Source organism: Vigna unguiculata, chromosome 5, assembly GCF_037176805.1.
Source record: "Vigna unguiculata cultivar grain cowpea cultivar isolate G323 ecotype 2 chromosome 5, ASM3717680v1, whole genome shotgun sequence".
In the NCBI taxonomy this organism is placed as follows: Eukaryota; Viridiplantae; Streptophyta; class Magnoliopsida; order Fabales; family Fabaceae; genus Vigna; species Vigna unguiculata.
In genome coordinates, this window is record NC_140796.1 from 12,401,059 (window position 1) to 12,421,597 (window position 20,539).

A 20,539-nucleotide genomic window follows, 5' to 3' on the forward strand; every position below is an offset into this window, starting at 1 on the left:
CATTTATAATTACTTGAGGATGACTTGGGTTTTACAATGAAGCATAAATCTAAAGCTTTTAGTTACTTCAAGCATTGAAAACACTTCTGCTTAACTAAAACGGTAGGAAAGTGAAGTGGTTAAGGATAAACAATAGATTGGTTATGCTCTAGAGAATTTAACCAATTATATAGAGATGAAAACATTGCAAGGCAATACATTATTTATCATATTCCTCAAGATAATGAAGTAGTGGAAATGATAGATTAGATCTTGTTAGAGAGAAAGGGGAATGTTGTACAATTCAAGGTTGGAAAGAAGATTCTACGTTGAGAAAGTTAATACAACTTGATGAATCATTGTCATTAATTTACAAAATAATTTGAGGTATGGTTTAAGGGATATGTGATGTTTGATGAAACATCATTTCTAAATCTTAAATACGAAGAAAGGTCATGTAGATCTAATGAGGTTTTCTACCGGGTAGAGATTGAAGGTTCTTCTATCAAAAAAGAGAAATCATCTTTTTAAAGAGTACAAATAAATTGAAATGGACTTCCAAAAGTGACATCAACATTTGCACAAAAATTAGGGTTTAAAATCAAGACCTCCTAAACACATTGTGTTTTATAATTCAAACGTCTTATGAAGATAGAAAATCTTACATGAGTTACATATTTGATGATGTGATGATTTTTTTTCCCTTTGAGTGTAAGTTTGGGTGCCATAAGGAGACATTCACTTGTAGTGAATTTATTAAGTGCATTATGGCAATGTATAAGGAGATTTGTTAGAATTTAGTGGATCTACCAAAAGGAAGAAGATTTGTTGAATTAAAATGAATCTTTAAGAAGAAGGTTGGACAATTTTACTTTGAAGCGAACAATATTGAAACCGGACATTAGACAATTTAGCACGTCCAATACTCTTTTCATTAAGTATAATTCTTTCCTGATAGTTGAGGATTATATTCAAAATGAAGGTGTCCAATATTATGAGATTTGTTCTTTAGTTCTCAAACACACATCCATCAAATTTCTTCTTGCTCTAGTGCACTATAACTGAAACTAGAGCAACTTAATGTGAAAATTGTTTTACTCCTTATGTTGAAGAGGATTTTTTTTCTCAAACAGAAGGTTTCAAGGAGCTCGAAAAGGAGGACAAGATTTTTGAACAACAAATCCTATTGTATAGGTTGAAGCAATTTCTAAGATTGTGGTAAGGAGGTTTAATGATTTCATCGTCTTATGGATATACTAAAGTCTTTATGAAGCATGCATTTATCATAGGAATACAAATGATGGTTCTTAGGTTTATCAACCTATATGTATGTAGACAATATGTTTATAGGTCCAAGAACATGTTTAGATTCAAAAGTTGAAAAATCGTTGTTAAGCAACGAATATGAGGTGGAGAAGATTAAAGCTTCTAAAAAGATTTTAGATATGGAGATTATATGAAATCCTGCTTAAAAGAAACTGTCCTTGAGTTAAAGAGATTATATTCAAAATGTCCTGAACCATTTTGGTATGTCACATGCCAAGTTAGTTATGACTCCTTTGACATTGTCTATTTGTTCTTGTGCATTCAGTACTACTCAATTTGAAACATAGAGGGATATGTTTCATGTTCCTTATGCTACTATAGTGGGAAGTTTGATATATCCAATGTATGTACTCAACCTAACTTTGCTAAAATAGTCAATATGATGAGCATATACATGGACAATCTTGAAAAGGAACATTGAAAAGTGGTGAAATATATCTTTAGGTACCTTAGTGATACTTTTAATCCGGTACTTATCTACAAGAGTAGAACATTGTCCACTTGTGCAAATTATTCAAATTCTAACTATTAGTAATTTGTAAACCTATATACAATTAAATATGTTTTTGCTTAACAACTCATTAGTCAACATTATCTTGCGATATGTAGTTTTTTTTTACCAACTACAGTATAGTATATGACTTTAATTGAAATTGTGAATTATAGGATTTAATTGAAGGGCTCATTACTTGTGAGAGTTTTTCCATAAGATATTTTATCATCTTTTATGATAGTCTTGATATAATTTTGTTGGCCAAAGAACAAGTTGTGAATGAACAAAATATATTTGTATCAGATATCACTTCATTCACACAAATGAAAGCATTAAAGTGAAAAAGATTGATATGAGAAAGAATATTGTAAATATGTTTAGGGATTGTGATTAACATTGATTGTTACTATCTATGATGCACAAATACGATACGTGTGTATCGGATACGATATGTATCCGATACGTCGATACATTTATTTTCAAAATAATAGGATACGATATGTGATAGATACGCAATATATAAATATTGAAAAATGTACAATAATTCTTACAAATATAATAAATATATGATTATTAATGTGTGAATTCAAAATTCCTAATTAGAGACCAGCTATTTTGATAGCCAAAACCGGGTAGCTAATGTTAGTGACCAATTTAAAAACCAATTCATAATTTTAATTATTTTAATTATCAATTTAGAGACTAATTATAATTTTTTGGAACTATTTTAGTTGTCAATTTGGTTACTATATAGTAACTAATTAATTTTTGTCACTAAAATTGTTCACTTTTCAAAGATTTTATTGTAGTGTATTACGACTTTATAAAGTAGATACTTCATTGATAAATATTGTTAACGTATCCTAAAGTATCGGACACGATACGTGTCGAACAGGAATACGTGACCTAAGTTGAAGTATCGGTGCATCATATGTTACTATTAATATTGATGTTGAAGAAAATTAAAATTAAAGTGGAGATTTGTGAGACAAATTCACATATCTTATTAGAAAAAGATTATGTTATGAATATAAATTTGTGTGCTCATTCAAATTGCAAATTGGTTTAAAAAGTTAAAAGCATATTCTATTTTAGTCTCTAAATTAAGTTTAATTTTAATTTTAGTTTCTAAATTCTATAAAATCCACAATTTAGGTCCTATATTATTTTTTAGAATTTTAATCTCTAAAATGTTAATTATACTTCATTTCAGTCTTTGAATATTTTTAATGTAATTTTCGTTCTTTCATTTTTAATTACTCATAATTTTTTTTTTCAATTGTCAGTTCAATTATCTTTTACTTACATAATGAAATTGGAGGAAAAACACATAATACTATATGACTCTCTTTTTTCATTGAAAAGGGTAAATGACGTACGAGTTGTAGGTATTCTTTTAATAAATATAATTTGATGGTGATTTAATATATTTTTTAAATTAAAAATGGAATAGTTATAATTAATTAAAGGTTAAAGGATCAAAATGGCGCAAAATGAATTTCATGACCAAAATTATAGTCAATTAAAATTAAAGGATTAAACTTGTGGGAGAAATTTAAAAAAAAAAAACTACAAGATTTTGTTTTTTCTTTAAATATAAGGACTAAAATTACAATTGTTAGGATTGAAAAATTATTAGTGAGAATTCTATGTTTACGGAGTCAAATTTGTAATTGTGAACAATGTCGTTCAATGTTAGAAAATAACTAGAAATTTGATCTTTTATAAATCGAGTTCCTATTTATGTACAATGTTGTCCAACATAAAAAAAATCCACTTAGAATTAGATTATTCCAAAGTAAAATTCATAAGAAATTTTCCAATTTTCTTTCGAAAATAAAAAAAAATAGAAAAAAGTAACGTCAACTCAATTCCTCATAAACTAAATTCTAACCATTGTTCCCATGCTAACGATGTTATTATTTGACTATCTTAAATGAAATTCTCTCCCATAAATAATAAATAAGTCTATTACAGAAAAAAATCAACAAATATTCATTTACAGATTTTTTTAAAAATGGATTTATTAGCAAGAGTCAGGGCTTAGACAAAATTTCAGAGTTTATAATTTTCAAAATAATCAGATATATAGCATCATTACCACCACACTTATAGTTACACGTAGACACTTTTTCACTCCCACTTGTTCCGATCTCAACCACACAAAAAAACAAGAGCAAACAAGAAAAGAAAAAAGAAGTAGATAAGGCACAGGAACAAGCACTGGTTATGCTTGTGAACAATAGCCATGGCAACTTCATCCACCACTTTGTTCTCATCATTCATACCTGCAACCACCCCATCAATCAAGTCTCCAAAAAATCAACTTTTTTTGCTTCAAAATCGATCTTTAAATCGATCCAAAAGGGTTTCCCTCGTTGTACGCGCAGTCAAGCCCCCTGCTGGTGTAAAGCTTCTTCTTTTGCTTCTTCTGTCATTCCCATTTCTTGTTGCAGCTTTTTTTGTTGTTTTTTTTTTCCTCTCACTTTGTTGTTGATGATTATGAAGCAATTGGGCATGTTTGTCTGGTTCTTTCAGGTGGAATTTCCAAAAGTTGAGCCTCAGTTTAAGCCTCCGTTTCTTGGGTTCACTAGAACTGCAGAAATATGGAACTCTAGAGCTTGCATGATTGGAATCATTGGAGTTTTTGTTGTAGAGTTTGTGAGTGTTCATCTTTTAACTGCTATGTATATACCACATGGCTTTAATGATTTTGAATTGATAAAAGTAATTTTTTATACATATTTTCTTACCATTTTTGCTTTGAGCATAGGTATTGATGATGAGTTTGGTTATTAACTGTATGGTTTTGCAGATAATAAACAAGGGAATACTTCAGGTGATTGGGGTTGATGTTGGCAAAGGTCTTAACCTTCCTCTCTGAACATTTTTTTGGTCTGTGCAAGTAAATGCTGTCATATATAAGTCAACTTTAACTTTTTCTTTTTTAATGGTTCCATGAACAAATTTTCAAATTGGCATTTTATTTGAAAATCTTTGTAATCTTGTATTTTTGTACGCAATCTTTCCTTAATCTAAAATCTGTGTTGAGGTGAACTTGTGATGTTCTTGAGTAATGCCAGTGACAGTGAATGTCGTTTTTCTTGGTTTGGTAAACTGAAATCAAACTGCGTGGCAAGCTAAACTAAGTTATTCTTCACTCATTAGATTCTGAGACATTGTGTTGGTAATAAATATTTTGCTTAATCATGAATTGAATCTGAGGTAGATCTGTTTAGGTCTTTTAAATTAAAAAAAAAAAAAGGTAAATTCTTTTGATGTTACTTCAATCAAAGGTAATCCAACATACTCTTATAGAGGTCGGTCTAATGACATTTTCATGGAAGTTGATCTAATGATACTTTGATACCAAGCCAATAAAATCTTAATTAAGATGGTGTTTATAATGCTCTAAGTGATTATGAGGTGATGATGATGATGATGATAAAATCCAAGCTAAAGAGGCGTTTTAAAGATAATGTAAAAGTTTTAGATAAACAAAAAAAAAAATTGCCTTTGACAAAAGATGATGAATATTGAATTTTTATTTTTCAAAATTCAAAAGAAAGTATTTCATCCATATTCAATTAATTGAATTGGATTTAAAATCAAATAATGAGTTTGGATTTGAAACTCATCTATTAAACTGAAACTAAAATTATTTGGCTCCAAATTATTATAGATTACATTTTATTTATTTTTTATGTATATTTTGAATTTGAAAAAAAGTATTTTTTTTATGCGTGCCATATTGTAACTCCAAAGAAATAATTCATTATTAGATCAGATTTGCAATGGAAGTTACAGAAGCAAAGAACGACCTACGAAAAAAAAGTTACAATAACTATTTCAACGAGCTTTTTCCTAAAAACTTTTACGAAAATAAAATAAAATTAAAGAAACTTATAAACTTAAAATTAAGTTATGAATAAGTTAAAATCACATTTAAAGAATCTATACATTAGTTTGTGAATAGCTAGCTAATTTAGCTATTGAAAGAGTAAAATTTCAACTGTTCTCCTATTTTGCTCTCCTAAAAATCTTTAAAAAATTGTGTAAACACATCCATAATGAAATATAATTATTTGACAAAAATCACGAGTTAATGTATAAGTAGATAACATTCTCTTTAAATTTTAACTCTGTATAGGCAAAGATAAGTAGATAATATTGTTCTTTTTAGATTGGATTGTTTGCAGATGAGCCGATAATAATATCGTTTTTAGATATAAATTAAATTTTAGTCTATAAATCGATTTTTTGCTTTGAACATCCAATAATCATTTTGTTTAAATTGAAAATTTTAATCATTGTTTAAGACTCATTTGTTACCTGACTCACAAGCCTATTGAACCGTTTCACTTGTCATAAAATCATCAAGAAAAATTATACTTTAACTCTCATTCTTATTTTTATCCTCTATTTTCTTATATGATTTAGTATGGACTATTGATTATTTCAAAGTAAAAGATAGTGGTACATTAATTAATAACTCACATTAAGTCGTGTCAGAAAATAAAGAATGAGAGTAAAAAAATGGGAATTATAATATCATTATACAATTGTCAGTATCACTAACGGATCTTCACATAACTTTTTGAGTATTAAAATTATTATACCACAATTTTGAGGATGTTAAAATTACTGTACAAAAATTATAGAACAACCAAATATATAAAATTTACTAAAATTCAAATAAATTATTTTACTTACATACTAAAATGTTTTATATTTTATTGACAAATATTAGTTGTTAATATTTTGTTAATATGAAAATTGAACCTACAATTTCTTTCATCCTTCTTTCCAAACTCAAAATCTACCTTATATCTCCAAAATTTTAATAAGAAAGTTAAACTCATAATCTCTACCTCCTTTCCCTTCAAATTTACCATCAAATCACCTTATCATTCCACCTGCATACTAATATAAATGTATATATAAAAGGTTAAATAATTCCAAAGATTCTCATTTTCGAAATCTCAAGTAGGTTCCTTTTTTTTTATTTGACTCAATTGGGTCTCTATCTTGGAAAATTTGTTATAATTAGGTCTTTCCGTTAGTAGGACACTAAGGGTGTTAACTATGTGTCACATGTCAGCACGTAGTTTTGATTTTTTTTTTAATTTTTAAAAAATAAAAAAATTGTCACGTGTCAAACTGACGTTGTGCCATATAACATGTGGCAGTGGTAGTGCCATGTGTCACTATGGGATGTAAGAAGTTTTAATGTAATCCCTATATTTATTATTTTGTCTCAATTTGGTCCCAATTTTTTTAAAATTGAATTAATTTCAACTCTATTCAAATTGAGACAAAATTTTACTTTTATATAAATTTCACAATGATATTTCTAACAAGATTAAGTTTTTTGATTTTTCATTTAACTTTATTTAAATATTGTTTCAAATATTTATATATCAATAATTTATAGACAAATGTTAGGGTTGATTTAAAAATAACAATTTTATACATTGAATCATAAAATTTTAAATAAATATATTCATTTTAAATTGTTATAAAATTATTTTAAAATTTTATATTTGAATTTGTAAAGTTTTTTTTTTTGTAAAGCAACTCTAACATTTATCTATAAATTATAGATATATAAATATTTAAAACAAAATTTAAATAAAATTCAATATAAAATATACATTAAATAAACTTAATTTTGTTAAAAATATCAATTATAATAAAAATAACATTGTAAAATTTCTATAAAAATTAAATTTGGTAGATTGATGAAATTAATTCAATTTTAAAAAATTTGAGACCAAATTGACACAAAATAACAAATATAGGGACTACAGTGTGACTTTTCACATCCAATAATGACATGTGACATTACCACGACCACATCACAACGTCTTTGCCACGTGGCACAACGTCAGATTGACACGTGGTAATATTTTATTTTAAAAAAAATCATAAAAAATTAAAAATTAAAAAAAAATTAAAATTAAAAAAAAAAATGTGCTGACACAAACCACTAACGAAAATGACTTAATTGCAACTAATTTTTCAAAATAGAAACTCAATCGAGTCAAATAAAAAAGAGGGGACCTACTTGAGATTTTGTTACAAAGATGGGGACCTATGAAATAATTTAACCTATATAAAAAGATTCAGTAGTCTTCGATGTTGATCAATGTCATTGATATGGTATTTCCATATAATGAAAAACATATATGTTATGACAATACAAATATTTAAAAATTAATAATGATAAAATTTTAAAGGTTAAATTACTCTTTTGGTCCCTCTATTTGTCATGAAATTTCATTTTGGTCCTCAAGTTTTTCATTGTCTCAATTTGGTCCTCATTTTCTTAAAATTGACTCAATTTGGTCCTCACTGTTAACTTTGACCAGACGGTGTTAAAGTCAATGTCACGTGTCAATCTCTGGTTTTTTTGAATTTTTTTGAATTTTTTTTATCTTTTACACGTTTCACTTCACAGTTGTGCCACGTGTCAAAATGACTCAATTTAGTCCCTATATTTGTTTTTAGTTTCACTTTAGTCCCAATTTTTGTAAAAATGAAGCAATATTGTCCTTCCTTATATTGACACTCAATTTAATCTTTGTATACAACTTATGATGATATTCTTAATAAAATTGACGTTTTTATTAAATATTTGTAGAAATATTTTTAAATAAGGGTTTTTTTAGTTTTATTATTAAACAAAGTTAAACCCCAAACTTAATTTCAAAAATTAACAATTTTGTCATCATATATAAAGACATCAAATGTATCGTATTATAAAAACTTAGTGAAGATTAAAAATCAAATAACTTGTCACACATAAGTTTAGGAACTAAATTTCAAGTTCAAAACAAAACCAAAGTCTAATTTTTTGTATAGAATTTAAAGTTAATTTAAAATATTTATAGAAATATTTAAAAAACTTTAATTTTAGTAAGAATATCACCATAAAATTTATAAAAAAGTAAATTTAGTGTCGATTTAAGGGATGACAATATTATTTCATTTTTACAAAAATTGAGACTAAATTGAAACTAAAAACAAATATTAAGACCAAATTGAGTTACTTTGACACGTGACACAACTATGAAATGACAAGTGTAAAAAATTAAAAAAAATTAAAAAAAAATTAAAATAAAACAGAAATTGACATATGACGTTGACTTTAACACCATTTGGTCAAAGTTAATAATGAGGACTATATTGAGTCATTTTTAAGAAAATGAGGACTAAATTGAGACAACGAAAAATTTGAGGACCAAACTGAAATTTCATGACAAATAGAGGGACCAAAAGAGTAATTTAACCAATTTTAAATATTGAAATAAATACAAATGAATGTATTATTTAAGGATTTAAACCAAAAAGTTTAATTTATCAGATAAACAAGTAATTCAAAAAATTATTGAAAACTCAAAATAAAATAAAATGATAAATAACGTAAAACATATCCAAACATTTTTATATATCTAATTTGTATAAACAAAAATGGCTCTGCTATTCAATGTATTTGGAATGATAATGAGACTGTAAAAATCATTATATTAGACTTTTTTATTATTGCCATTATATTACACTATGATTTTTCACTCCATTAAAAAGTAGCTCTTTCAACTTTACCCTGCAGTTTTTTCAAGCTTCCAATTTAAAAGTAGATAGATCACTACTCTTTTTATATGTATTGAAAATAATTATAAATATAAATTTTTCGAAACCACATTGTGATTTTTCACCACGTAAGTGTAACTAAATATCATCGTGGTTTTTCAATGCGATCCACATTTTCAAACACCCACTAAATCAACAGTAAGAATATCAAGAAGAACATTAAGATAATTGATACTGATATTGATAACCACGTATCAAATTTCAGAACTAACGAGGAAATCCACATTAACCTACATAATTCGGACTTCTAACAGCTTTAACTGTTGTAGATTAACAAGACTCTTAACTAGCTCTGCTTTTAAAGCGCAAAGCTTTCGTAAGATCATTTCATAAAATACTACATAAATTAGCTTTTATCATCAAATTAAAAACAAAAAATCTATAACGATTATATAGTGTAGCAGCAAAAGGGTCGCCTCAAGAAGGACCAATTTAAATAATCCTACTAATTCTAGTATCTATGACCTTCGCGTCTGTGTCGAGAGCATCAGCAAGAGACATCTTACGGTGTTTCCATAAAGACTCGGCCAAGTTCTTCATTTCCTCCCCTTCACCCTTTCTCTTTTCTTGGACACTAAGTACTTCTGCATATGCACCTATAACATAAAGCAACATTTAGACTAGTCAGAATAATCTACAAACATGCACATACAGAGCCTTAAATTTGAATATTAAGGCATAATGTTATTGAGTGGGAACTAGTCATTCCTTTGGCCTGTGCTTACTGTTTCTTAAGGTTAACTAACACTCTGAAGAGTGAGTGCATTAATGAAGATGAAGAAAAATAGCAAAAATACAACATTTCAAGAGGGATAACAAGGAGCATAACAAATTATTTAGTTTCTTTATTTTGCATTTCTTGAACTCATAATATATAAGATTTATCATTTCCTTTTATTTGTAAAACAGGTGTAATTAGGAACTTTCAGCCTACGCTGTAGTCTGACCTATTAAGCCCAATAAAGCTAGAGGGTGACACTATAAGACAAGGAAACAAGGAGCAATTTGAAGTCATCCATCTCCATTATAAGCACAACCAGGTTTAATACTTGTCTGCCCGGAGAACTGAATTTGGTCCTATAATGCTGAACTGAATTGTGAGTAATGCAATAGCTAACTTATTATCATAATAAAGAATCATAGGTTCTTCATATGTCACTTTAAGATCATTTAAAATAATTCTCAGCCATAACAATTCACACAACTCATGTGTCAACTCGGAATTCCGTCGCTGTACTAGAACTTGCAACAATATTTTGTTTCAAAAGTTATCAAATTTCCTCCCAAGAACATAAAATATCCTGAGGTGGATTTCCTATCCATGACAAATCCTGCATAATCTATTTCAATATACACCTCCATTTCTAATTTTTCATTCCGCTTGAACAATAATCCCTTTCCTAGACCTTTCTCAAATTTTGTTGGATTCTGTTTGTAGCTTGTAAATGTCCTAATTCTCAGCCATAACAATTCACACACCCCATGTGTCATAGTTTGGAATCCTGTCTGCACTAGAACTTGCAACAATATTTTGTTTCAAAAATTACCAAATTTCCTCCCAAGAACATGCAATATCCTAAGGTGGATTTCCTAACCGTGACAAATCGTGCATAATCTATATCAATATACACCTCCATCATTTCTAATTTTTCATTCCGCTTGAACAATAACCCTTTCCTAGACTTTTCTCATATATTGAAGGATTCTGATTACAGCTTGTAAATGTCTCTCCCTTGGATCAAGTATGAACTGACTAACTACACTCACAACATATGCTATGTCAAGTCTGGTGTCAGCTAAGTAAATGAGCGTAACAACAATGGCTTTTATTCACAGTAGAACTATCTTCATCACTCCCAATTCTATGGTTTTGTTTTAAATTCCGTTGGTCTTATAGTTAATCTTACCTATTTCTTTGAGAAGATCAAGAAGATACTTTCTCTGGGAGATAAAGATATCTTTCTTTAAGTGAGCAACTTCTATATTAAGGAAGTACTGAAATTTTCCTAGATCCTTTATTTCAAACTAAGTAGCAAGCTTTTCTTTCAAGATTGTTTATCATGTTCAACATCTCCTACAACAATCATATCATCTACATAGATGAAGAGTAATGTAAATTTTCTTTCTTGGAAATGTTTAATGAACAGGTTTTGATTGCCTTAACTTTGTCGATACCCCATAGAGATCATAACTTGAGTGAGTCTCCCAAACGAGGCACGAGGTGACTGCTTGAGTCCATACAAGGCTTTATTCAACCTACATACTTTATTCCCTTCTTCAATAGGCCTAAAACATGGAGGAATTTCCATGTAGACTTCTTCCTCTAATTGTCTATGCAAGAAAGCATTTTTCACATCAAATTGTTGTAATTCCCCTTCAAAATAAGCTACCAATAAGAGAATGGTTCTAATAGTATTCACACCAGCAGCAAGTAACTAGCAAGAAAACAGATATAATGAAAGACAAGAAGCATGAGCCAGATGAAAACAAATCGGCAATCGGAACTGTAAAATAACAAGGAAATTAACCTCAAACGCAAGATTAAAACGTCACTGATTGAAACGTCAGGAGAACAAGGTTGAGTCAGAACAACGAGTATGTAACACAACACGAACAATACACTGAATAACAAATGCGATTCATGAAGCTACAATTGACAAAGCTTCATGCACAAAACACGCACGGTCAACAAGTGCGTGATGCACGAACTGCAACTGGTGAAACTTCAACGGAAATGCGATTTGCAAAACTGTAAATAACGAGGCTCCAAAATTCACATTAAACTTGAAGAAGACGAATCAATAGAGAAGCGAATCAATATTCACCCATTGGACGTGAGATAGAGAGTGGAAGAGAAGCAAATAGATATCGAGAAAATAAAGCTCTAGATACCATGTTAGAGCAGAAGAACGAGAGAAAAAGGAGGGAAAATATATTGAACTGAACTAAATTTTATTGAATGAATGTTACACGTTGAATGTTTTGTATAACTTGTATTTATACTACACAATACAATGTGTACAACTGCACAAAGGATTTAAAACTAATAATGGTTGACCATTGACTATGGTTGACCATTGACCATAGTTGACCACTAACTATTATCTTTACACTAACAAAATTTAACATTTGTAGATAAGATAGGTTAAAGGTTCTGTGAAAATTCAATGTTAACATTTCTATAGAAGATAATAAATTAAATTAATTTCAGCAAAATCAAAGGATCACTACCCCTTGTACATGCATACTGGAATAAACAATTTATCAGTATAACATTTTCTTTAGATATTTGGCTATCTCAAGGGCTTTTGCAGGCTCAATTTAATGTTAGCTTGTAAACTCTTCAAAGACTTCTTCTACTGTGTAAGACTGGTTCATTTTAAAATAACAATCTTTTGAAATACTCCAACACACTTTAATCAGGTTTTCACATCCTAGATTATAGTACTATAATGAATTAAAGACTCTGACATACCTCTTGCAAGAGCAGCTATATCACTTCTATCTACAAATGGGGCAGCACCTACACAAAGAAAGTTTGGTTTCAATATGCCTTCATTATGTGATGTCTGGAATCAAATGGCACAACAACATTACCTTCAGTCTTGGTTTCCTCTGATGGAACCTTCAAAATATCCATCACTTTCCGGTAAAGGCCCTGCCAATAATTCTCTCCCATTATAATTATTGTTTGAATTAAATAAAATTTGTTGGTGATCAATTAGGTAAACAAAGGGAGTGAAGCGGTCCTAAATGATTTGATCAGATAATGTGTTATAAGTAGCAGACTACATTAGTCAGGTAAGTTTTAAATATGCATCTAAATTTGTATCCCCAATGCTCATTCATACAGAATTTTCAAATTCTTTTATGAAAACAGTGGCACTAGCCTGACACTCAAGACTAAACTAGGCCAATCAATTTGTTAAATACACATTTCACATTTCTGCACAATCAAATAATAATATTAATTTCATTTAGCAGCAGAAACAGATTTCACTTCATAGCACAATGCTCTAAATGAGAACACGACCAGATATAAAACATCCAGGGGCATCCTATTACTCATCAATCATTGTTCTTTTTATTTTAGGGAGGCAGCAAAACAAACGAGCCTTTGCTATAAGTTAAAATTGATTAACTTTGTTGCTGACAATTTATATATTGGAGAGTTATAACCTCTTGAATCAACAGCGAACTTGAATGTTCCTGAATTGCTTTACGCCTATACATAAGAGCCAGGCTTGCTAACGCAACCCCCACCGTGGGATGCTTAGGGTCTTCAACAAATAGACAGCCAGCATACATTAGTCAATATACCATTATTAAGCTCAATGATAAATGCTGAGGTAAGACAAAAGGAACGGGGAAGTCACCTCCATAGGCTTCCTCTGCCTCAGTCAATGCCCGTCCCAACTCATACTCTGCCCAGGAGAAGTTACTGACACAACAGTTATTAGTGGTATATAAACACCCCAAGAGTAACATAAAAAGGAAGGTAGCAGCACGGCTAAGGAAAAGCCAACAGAAATTATTATTAAGCCTACCCCATAACTGCCTCAAGCTGTCCTAAAGCACATATGGACCCTACAATTAATTCATTCACACTCATGTTGCCAGCCCCTAAGTATGGATTGCCAGCCCTTCTTACTTGAACAGCACCAAGTATAACACTTCGGTAAACTTCTTTGGCCAGTGAATAGTTCTGTTTTTTATGTAGGAATTCTGCATATGATAGACCAGCAGTACCTACAAAACGAAACGTCAATCTGGTGTCGAAAAATGTCAGCTACAGTACCTTGTGAACAAGAGAAGGAGATACCATCCCAATACTTTTCATCAAGAGGTTCGTCGAAGAAATCTTCAGCTGCATCAAGCACATAATAAGCACCATCACAAGTAACAGCAATGGACAAGCACAACTTTAGCACAACCTGAGTCAACATTGCCATTGACAAGTTCAATCAGCCCTTTCAGTGCTTTAGCACGTATAAAGTGAGCCTCAAAATCTTTTCTTTGAAACTCAAAATCTTTTGATTGCCGTTGATTCTGCACAACCTCCATGCACTTGTCAGCCACCGCTGATGCCAAATCATCCTACATAGAAAAAAGTGAATAAACAAGAATGATGCTGCAAAATGAAGCCAAATATTTTACAATTGTTTTGCAAGTACCAACCTGCCCCATCTCTAAATAAAGCCCAGCCTGAGTTTCAAGAGCAGCAACTACAACAAAAATCCAACATACGACTCAAAGTCTTTGCCAAAAGTGATGTTAATATAGTAAGTGTTAGTGGCGTACTCTCTAATACTCCCTTTCTAACACACTCTTCTTGCTAATGGTCAAAATTTCTTGAAAACTAAAAAATCATAAGCGGCGTTAATTAAATATGGAGTGCAGCCCACACAATTTTGTGATTCTCACAATTTCGGTCAATACTAAAAAGTGCGGTAGAAAGAGTGTAATGTCATTTCTCTAATAATAATAATAAGAAAATAAACAATAGCAGTAACCAACAAAAGAGGTGGAAAAGAAAAAGAAATTACCTCTAACTCCCAAATAAGAATTGGTTAATTCTTGAACATCATCGAGCTTTTCTATTGCTTCAGTGTACTCTCCTCTAAATTCAACAGAAAAGATATCTCTAATGAGTTCAAACAATCACGCACAAAATTCTCCAACATAAGAACTAACACACTACAATCACAAAGGATTACCTTTCATACAACATCGTGGACATAGCAAGCATAGCCATTCCCTTCGAATTCTCGCGCTTTGATTCCCTGCCCTCAGTTAACTCACTGCTAATGCAGTGCTTCAACACAGTCAAACCCATCCGATACGCCCCAACTAAAGAAAAACCCGAAAAGCCAAAAAAGACGTTAACTTCGGTCGAAATACACAAATGGGTCGCCGAAAAACACCGGCTTTTGATCAAATAACTCACGTGATCTTTCCCTCCTCCATTGATTCAGGGCGTAATTGATCATATTAATGGCATCGGGGACGACCATGTGAGACTCTAATTCCAAGCCAATGGTAAACGGTCGGAACGATGAAGTGGGAAGAAGAGAGAGGTTAGTGGGGAATGGGTTCGCTTTCAGAGCAGAGAAAGAAGAAGAAGAAGCTCTTGATGATAACTTCGTCGCTATGCGAAACATGGTTGAGTCTGATAGCAAAAGGTTGAAGAGAAATGTGAGGTTTTCGAATAGTGTGTGTGAACGAGGAAGGAAAAGAAATGGCTTGAAGGGGTTAAGGGTTTTTAGGTTGAGCTTGATATTTGATTCGTTGGTTTCCAAGTAGACTTTATATATATTCCTGTTGGAAGTGATTATTAGAAGGCTTAATTACTTGCTTAGTTTTCAATTAGTTAAAAATTTTCAAATAAGTTTTCATTTAATTTTTTCTAATTGAGTTTCAATTTTAGTTTTTTTTTTTTTAATTGAGTCTCAATTAAAACATCGATTCATAGTATTTTATTATTTTTATTTTTTTAACCTTTTTAAAAAAAAAATTTGCAGCCTGATACTATCAGTACCATAAGGACAATATCATGTGTTATAGCGATAAATGTTATTATGCTGTACTTAGTTTAGTGTATGAATATACTCAATTTTGTTTCAATTTTTTTTAAAATAAAATAATATTATTTTTTTTATATTTAGATCAAATTTATTATTTATATAAATTTTTATACCAATATTTTTATTAAAATTGATTTTTAAAATATTACAATATTTACATTTTTATTTTTTAATTATACAATATAATTTAATATTTTAAATTATTTAAAATTTAATATTTTTAAGTCAAAAAAGTATTTATTTTATATTTTGTTTTATTTTAAGTATGATATTACTTTATTATTTATCGTATAAATACTGTTGTATTTATTAATAAATTTAAGTTTCATTTACAAGAAGGTAAGTATTTAAAATTAACATATTATTTTTTTATAAGATTAAAATTAATTAACTTAAATGAAATTTAAATGATTTAAAAAAAATTAAAATATTTAAATAAAAACATTAATTTTAAATCAAATATCATTATAATATTTATATAAATAATAAATTTAGTTCTGATTAAAATAAAAGTAACTTTAGTTATTTTAAAAAAAATAAATTAAATTAAATCAAATATATATATATATATATATATATATATATAAACTAAATTGAGTACAAGATAATGATATTACTCTATTATGTGACATTGATACGTGTCACATCATGGAATTTGACATGTAAATAATAACAAATTTTGTAATAAATAAATAAGTATGAATTGACATGTTTTACTGAACTCGTCTGATTTTAATGTCGTTTCTAATTGTTTTTAAAAATAGACATAATTGAGTCAATTTTTAAAAATTAAAACTCAATTGAACAAAAATTTAAAATTGAGACTCAATTTAAACAAAAAGACTAAGTGATAATTGACTTAAAACTTTTCAACCAAAGGACAAAGTGAATAAATAACCTTATTAAAATTAGACTTGATTAAATTCATTCAATATGTTAAGATGCTATAGGAATACATTTTAATATACATGAATGCTTAATGTCCGAGATATTGATAAAATATTCGAGGAATTGATATATTCTTGGACCTTATAGGTAAGGAAATGTTATAAGGGAACTTTAGAATCATGTTGAAGAAATATCAACCAGAAAATGTAATGATGAAAACATAGATATTTACACAAACTTTCAATAGATATGAGAACAATAAATACAAAGAAAAGTTACACAAATATGGATTAAGATAGAGACCGACAATAATAGTTGTGTGATTATCAAATGTGATATGTGTTGGAACTAAATGGTGATAGTAAATTAATATGCACCTCTTGCTCATGTATACAATTTTCATTTTCCCTTCATTAAGGATCCAAATAATTTACTCAATTCATTCCAATAACTCACTCGGTCCCTTCTTTAGGTTCCAGAAAGCATTAGGAGCCAAAAATATAACCATGTCCCCAATAATTATTTTCTCATAATATTATACTATGATATCATATGTTCCCCTATTCTATTTGGCCAAACCAAATTAATTCCTTAATCATGATTATCTAAGGATCTAAACAACTTTACTCAATTTCTTATAATAAAGTAACTCAATCCTTGCATTAAGATTTAGGACAATCATAATCAAAAATACAAATTTGTTCCCAAGAATTGTCCTTTTTTGATAATTTAGTTTAATTTGTGAAAGTATTTTCCAATATCATTCAAAATCTAAAATCAAGTATTGGGATTTCTTTACCGTCAAGCATTAGGTGTGAAAGTAAAGCATTAGGTGTAAAAGTAAATCAAGTTAAAAAGTAAATATTTGAATATGATGTATATATGAGACAAGAAGTTCAAAAAGCGTAGCTACTCATGATGAGTAGGATATTAAAATGAATCTAACAACAACAAATAACACAAAGTTTAAAATGTAGATCTTCCTATCTAATTTAATCTATTATCCTCCTACTAAGTCATTATAAATTCTCTCTATTTATAGAGCCAAGCTACTTTATTTTTACTGGAAGTTTGCGCTCAACGCCTAATTACTTCACTCAGCAAATGACCTTTCCTCATGTGTAGGATTTCCTTTCCGCTCAACTTCTCTACAATGAGCTCAACGAATGTTTTACTCATCTGAAGGGTTTCTTCCAATGATAAGCTTCTCTTCACTTCACCCAACTCTTTAAAGCTCGCTTAACTACATTTTTCCTTCCTCTAAGGGTTTTTTCTCCCACTCAGTGCATCCCCACTTCGTTCAACTCTGAGGATAAAATTTTTAATTTTTTTTCACCCTCAATTCACTCAGCTCCAACTTTTTGTGATCAATGAATTATTTGTCTTCAATTTTGCTTGTTATGATAAAAATATATAAACGGAAACATGTTCCTTAAGGTCTGTATTACTATCATACCGATCGAGAGTGAAAGTTTCCCACAACTTAGGGAGTGAGATCTTCGTGATTCTATCCATGAAGGGGTTTCAGTGCTTTGCCCGAGATGTCGAGTTGTTGTTTGTCATCCCCACTGTCCTAAGGGTGAGGTTGTATTCACTATCCTCCTTAATATCTTGGAGGGTGACTTGGCATGCAACGAGGTTTTGTGTGCCATGTACAGATCGTTAGGGGTCTCCTTGTCTTTTCCCTTCGCATTGATCCCTTCAGCCTCTACCTTCCTTTTAAGCCTCGAGTTCTCTTGTCTTATCACATCCATCTCCTTGACGCTCCTTTTTCTGAATTCAGCAAATTCTTGTTGCATTTTGGCTTGACTTTCCAAGATAACGGCTATATTTGCTTGGGACGACCTCCTCCCTTTCTCGTTCTGACCATTCGACTTCTTGTGGAAACTATTCAATGATCCATCTTTGCAAAATACTAGTCAACCTCACGGTGGTCGTTAATGTTCCAATTCCAAGTCTGATGATAGAATTGCAGTCTATCATCATACATCCGAAATATTGTCAGTTTTAGAATGTGGTTTCATCATGATTTTACCTTTAAAAGATGTCTCACAAAGTGAAAAAAGGAAAAGATATTTAAATGCTTTTACAAACTCTTTATCTAATTCTCCAAACATAAATGATACCTTTTAGAATTTGAGAGTTTAATCTAAAATTCCCCCTTCTCATTCTGAGAATGAATAAATTGATAATAATTTAGTTTATAAAACAATAGTGTAAATTTAGTTTATAAAATAATAGTGTACGTGTGTTATTATTTTTTATAATAATAACAAGTAATAAATTTATTATTATTATTATTATTATAATAGAATTAAAACAAATTTAATAATTTTATCGTAAATAGTTTTTATTTATTTCGTAAGTAATTTTATAATTAAGAAAATAATTAAATTTAAAAAATCTCAAATCGAGAAAAAAACTGTTAATTTTAAAGTAACAATTACTTGAAAAATTAAACTGATTTTAATTTAAAAAAACATTTATGTGAATAATAAAATCAGAAAACAAATGAAAAAGGAGGAATCCTAGGTATATAGGTATAGATTAGAAAATTTATGTGGCATCTAATTTATGAAAAGTGCAACCATTATTCTAATCTTGATCTTGATGTATATTTTAGTGATAAATTGGTTTCTGAATTTTACAGTTTAACTAACATCAAATTAAAAATAAAAGATATAATTTAATATCAAATTAGTTTTTAAATATTATAATTTAATAACAAGATAATCTTACAAAATTTAACAACGGAAGATAATTGTTATATATATATATATATATATATATATATATATATATATATATATATATATATATATATATATATATATATATATATATATATATATATATATATATATAAACATATTTAACTTTGAATCTAAAACTGTGATAAATTGAAGTAATTTTATGTAATTTTTCTAATTGAAATTTTCTTTTGCATTTTTAAAAAAAAAAATTTATCGAGATCCTCACACACTTGTCAATCTCAAATCTGAAGTTATCAATTCCTAAAATCCACTGCCAACTAAGCTTTATTGGTCACAGTATGCAACCCAAATTGTGTTAAATTATACTTAATATGTGTTTAAAATAAATAAAATCTTAAGCAACAAGACCGAACAAAGTAGAAGGCATAATTAGTATGTGAACCAACTTTGAAAAAAAAATGATTTTGTTGCATTCCCCTTTTTCTAGTTTAAGATAGAAGCAGATAATGCTGATGTTATAAAGCAAAAATTCTACAGACATTAATTCCTGTACATCTATAATGCCCCTTATGGAAAAGAATGCCATCACATTGAAGTTTAAGATGTAAACATTCTCTAATGCAACTAAAGTTCATAACTTCATCTCACATGTTGTAGTGTTTTTCTTCCTTTTTTTTTAGTTTCTTGCTTTATTTTTCTCACCCGAAAGATGCTGCAAGTTGCCAAATTAGCAGCAACCCGATCCACCCAAAAATCACTGAACATTATTAAAATAGCAATATTTTAACCATTTTAATATCACAGTTACGTAGAAAAGAAATCTCCAGCTGGAAGCAATGCATATATGCTCCTTTGCTATGAAAGAGAAAGTAGAAAGTAATTAGAGAAAAATAAAGGCAAAA

At 29.2% G+C, this 20,539-nt stretch overlaps 2 protein-coding genes across 2 annotated transcripts; one reads left to right on the forward strand and one right to left on the reverse strand.

Moving 5' to 3' along the window:
* Positions 1-3,942: 3,942 nt before the first annotated feature.
* Positions 3,943-4,855, forward strand: OHP (one helix protein). Its single transcript, XM_028073598.2, has 3 exons — positions 3,943-4,205; positions 4,337-4,459; positions 4,614-4,855. The coding sequence occupies exons 1-3, from the start codon at positions 4,047-4,049 to the stop codon at positions 4,680-4,682; spliced, it is 351 nt and encodes a 116-aa protein (XP_027929399.1). The 5' UTR covers positions 3,943-4,046; the 3' UTR covers positions 4,683-4,855.
* A 4,755-nt stretch (positions 4,856-9,610) lies between these two features.
* On the reverse strand, positions 9,611-15,728 carry NDP1 (Tetratricopeptide repeat (TPR)-like superfamily protein). Its single transcript, XM_028069715.2, has 12 exons — positions 15,399-15,728; positions 15,169-15,301; positions 14,998-15,071; positions 14,630-14,676; positions 14,386-14,548; positions 14,274-14,318; positions 13,999-14,200; positions 13,828-13,892; positions 13,631-13,731; positions 13,049-13,109; positions 12,927-12,974; positions 9,611-10,047 (listed from the first exon to the last, which is right to left on the reverse strand). Exons 1-12 carry the CDS (start codon positions 15,610-15,612, stop codon positions 9,884-9,886), a joined length of 1,317 nt encoding a protein of 438 aa, XP_027925516.1. The 5' UTR covers positions 15,613-15,728; the 3' UTR covers positions 9,611-9,883.
* Positions 15,729-20,539: the final 4,811 nt, after the last annotated feature.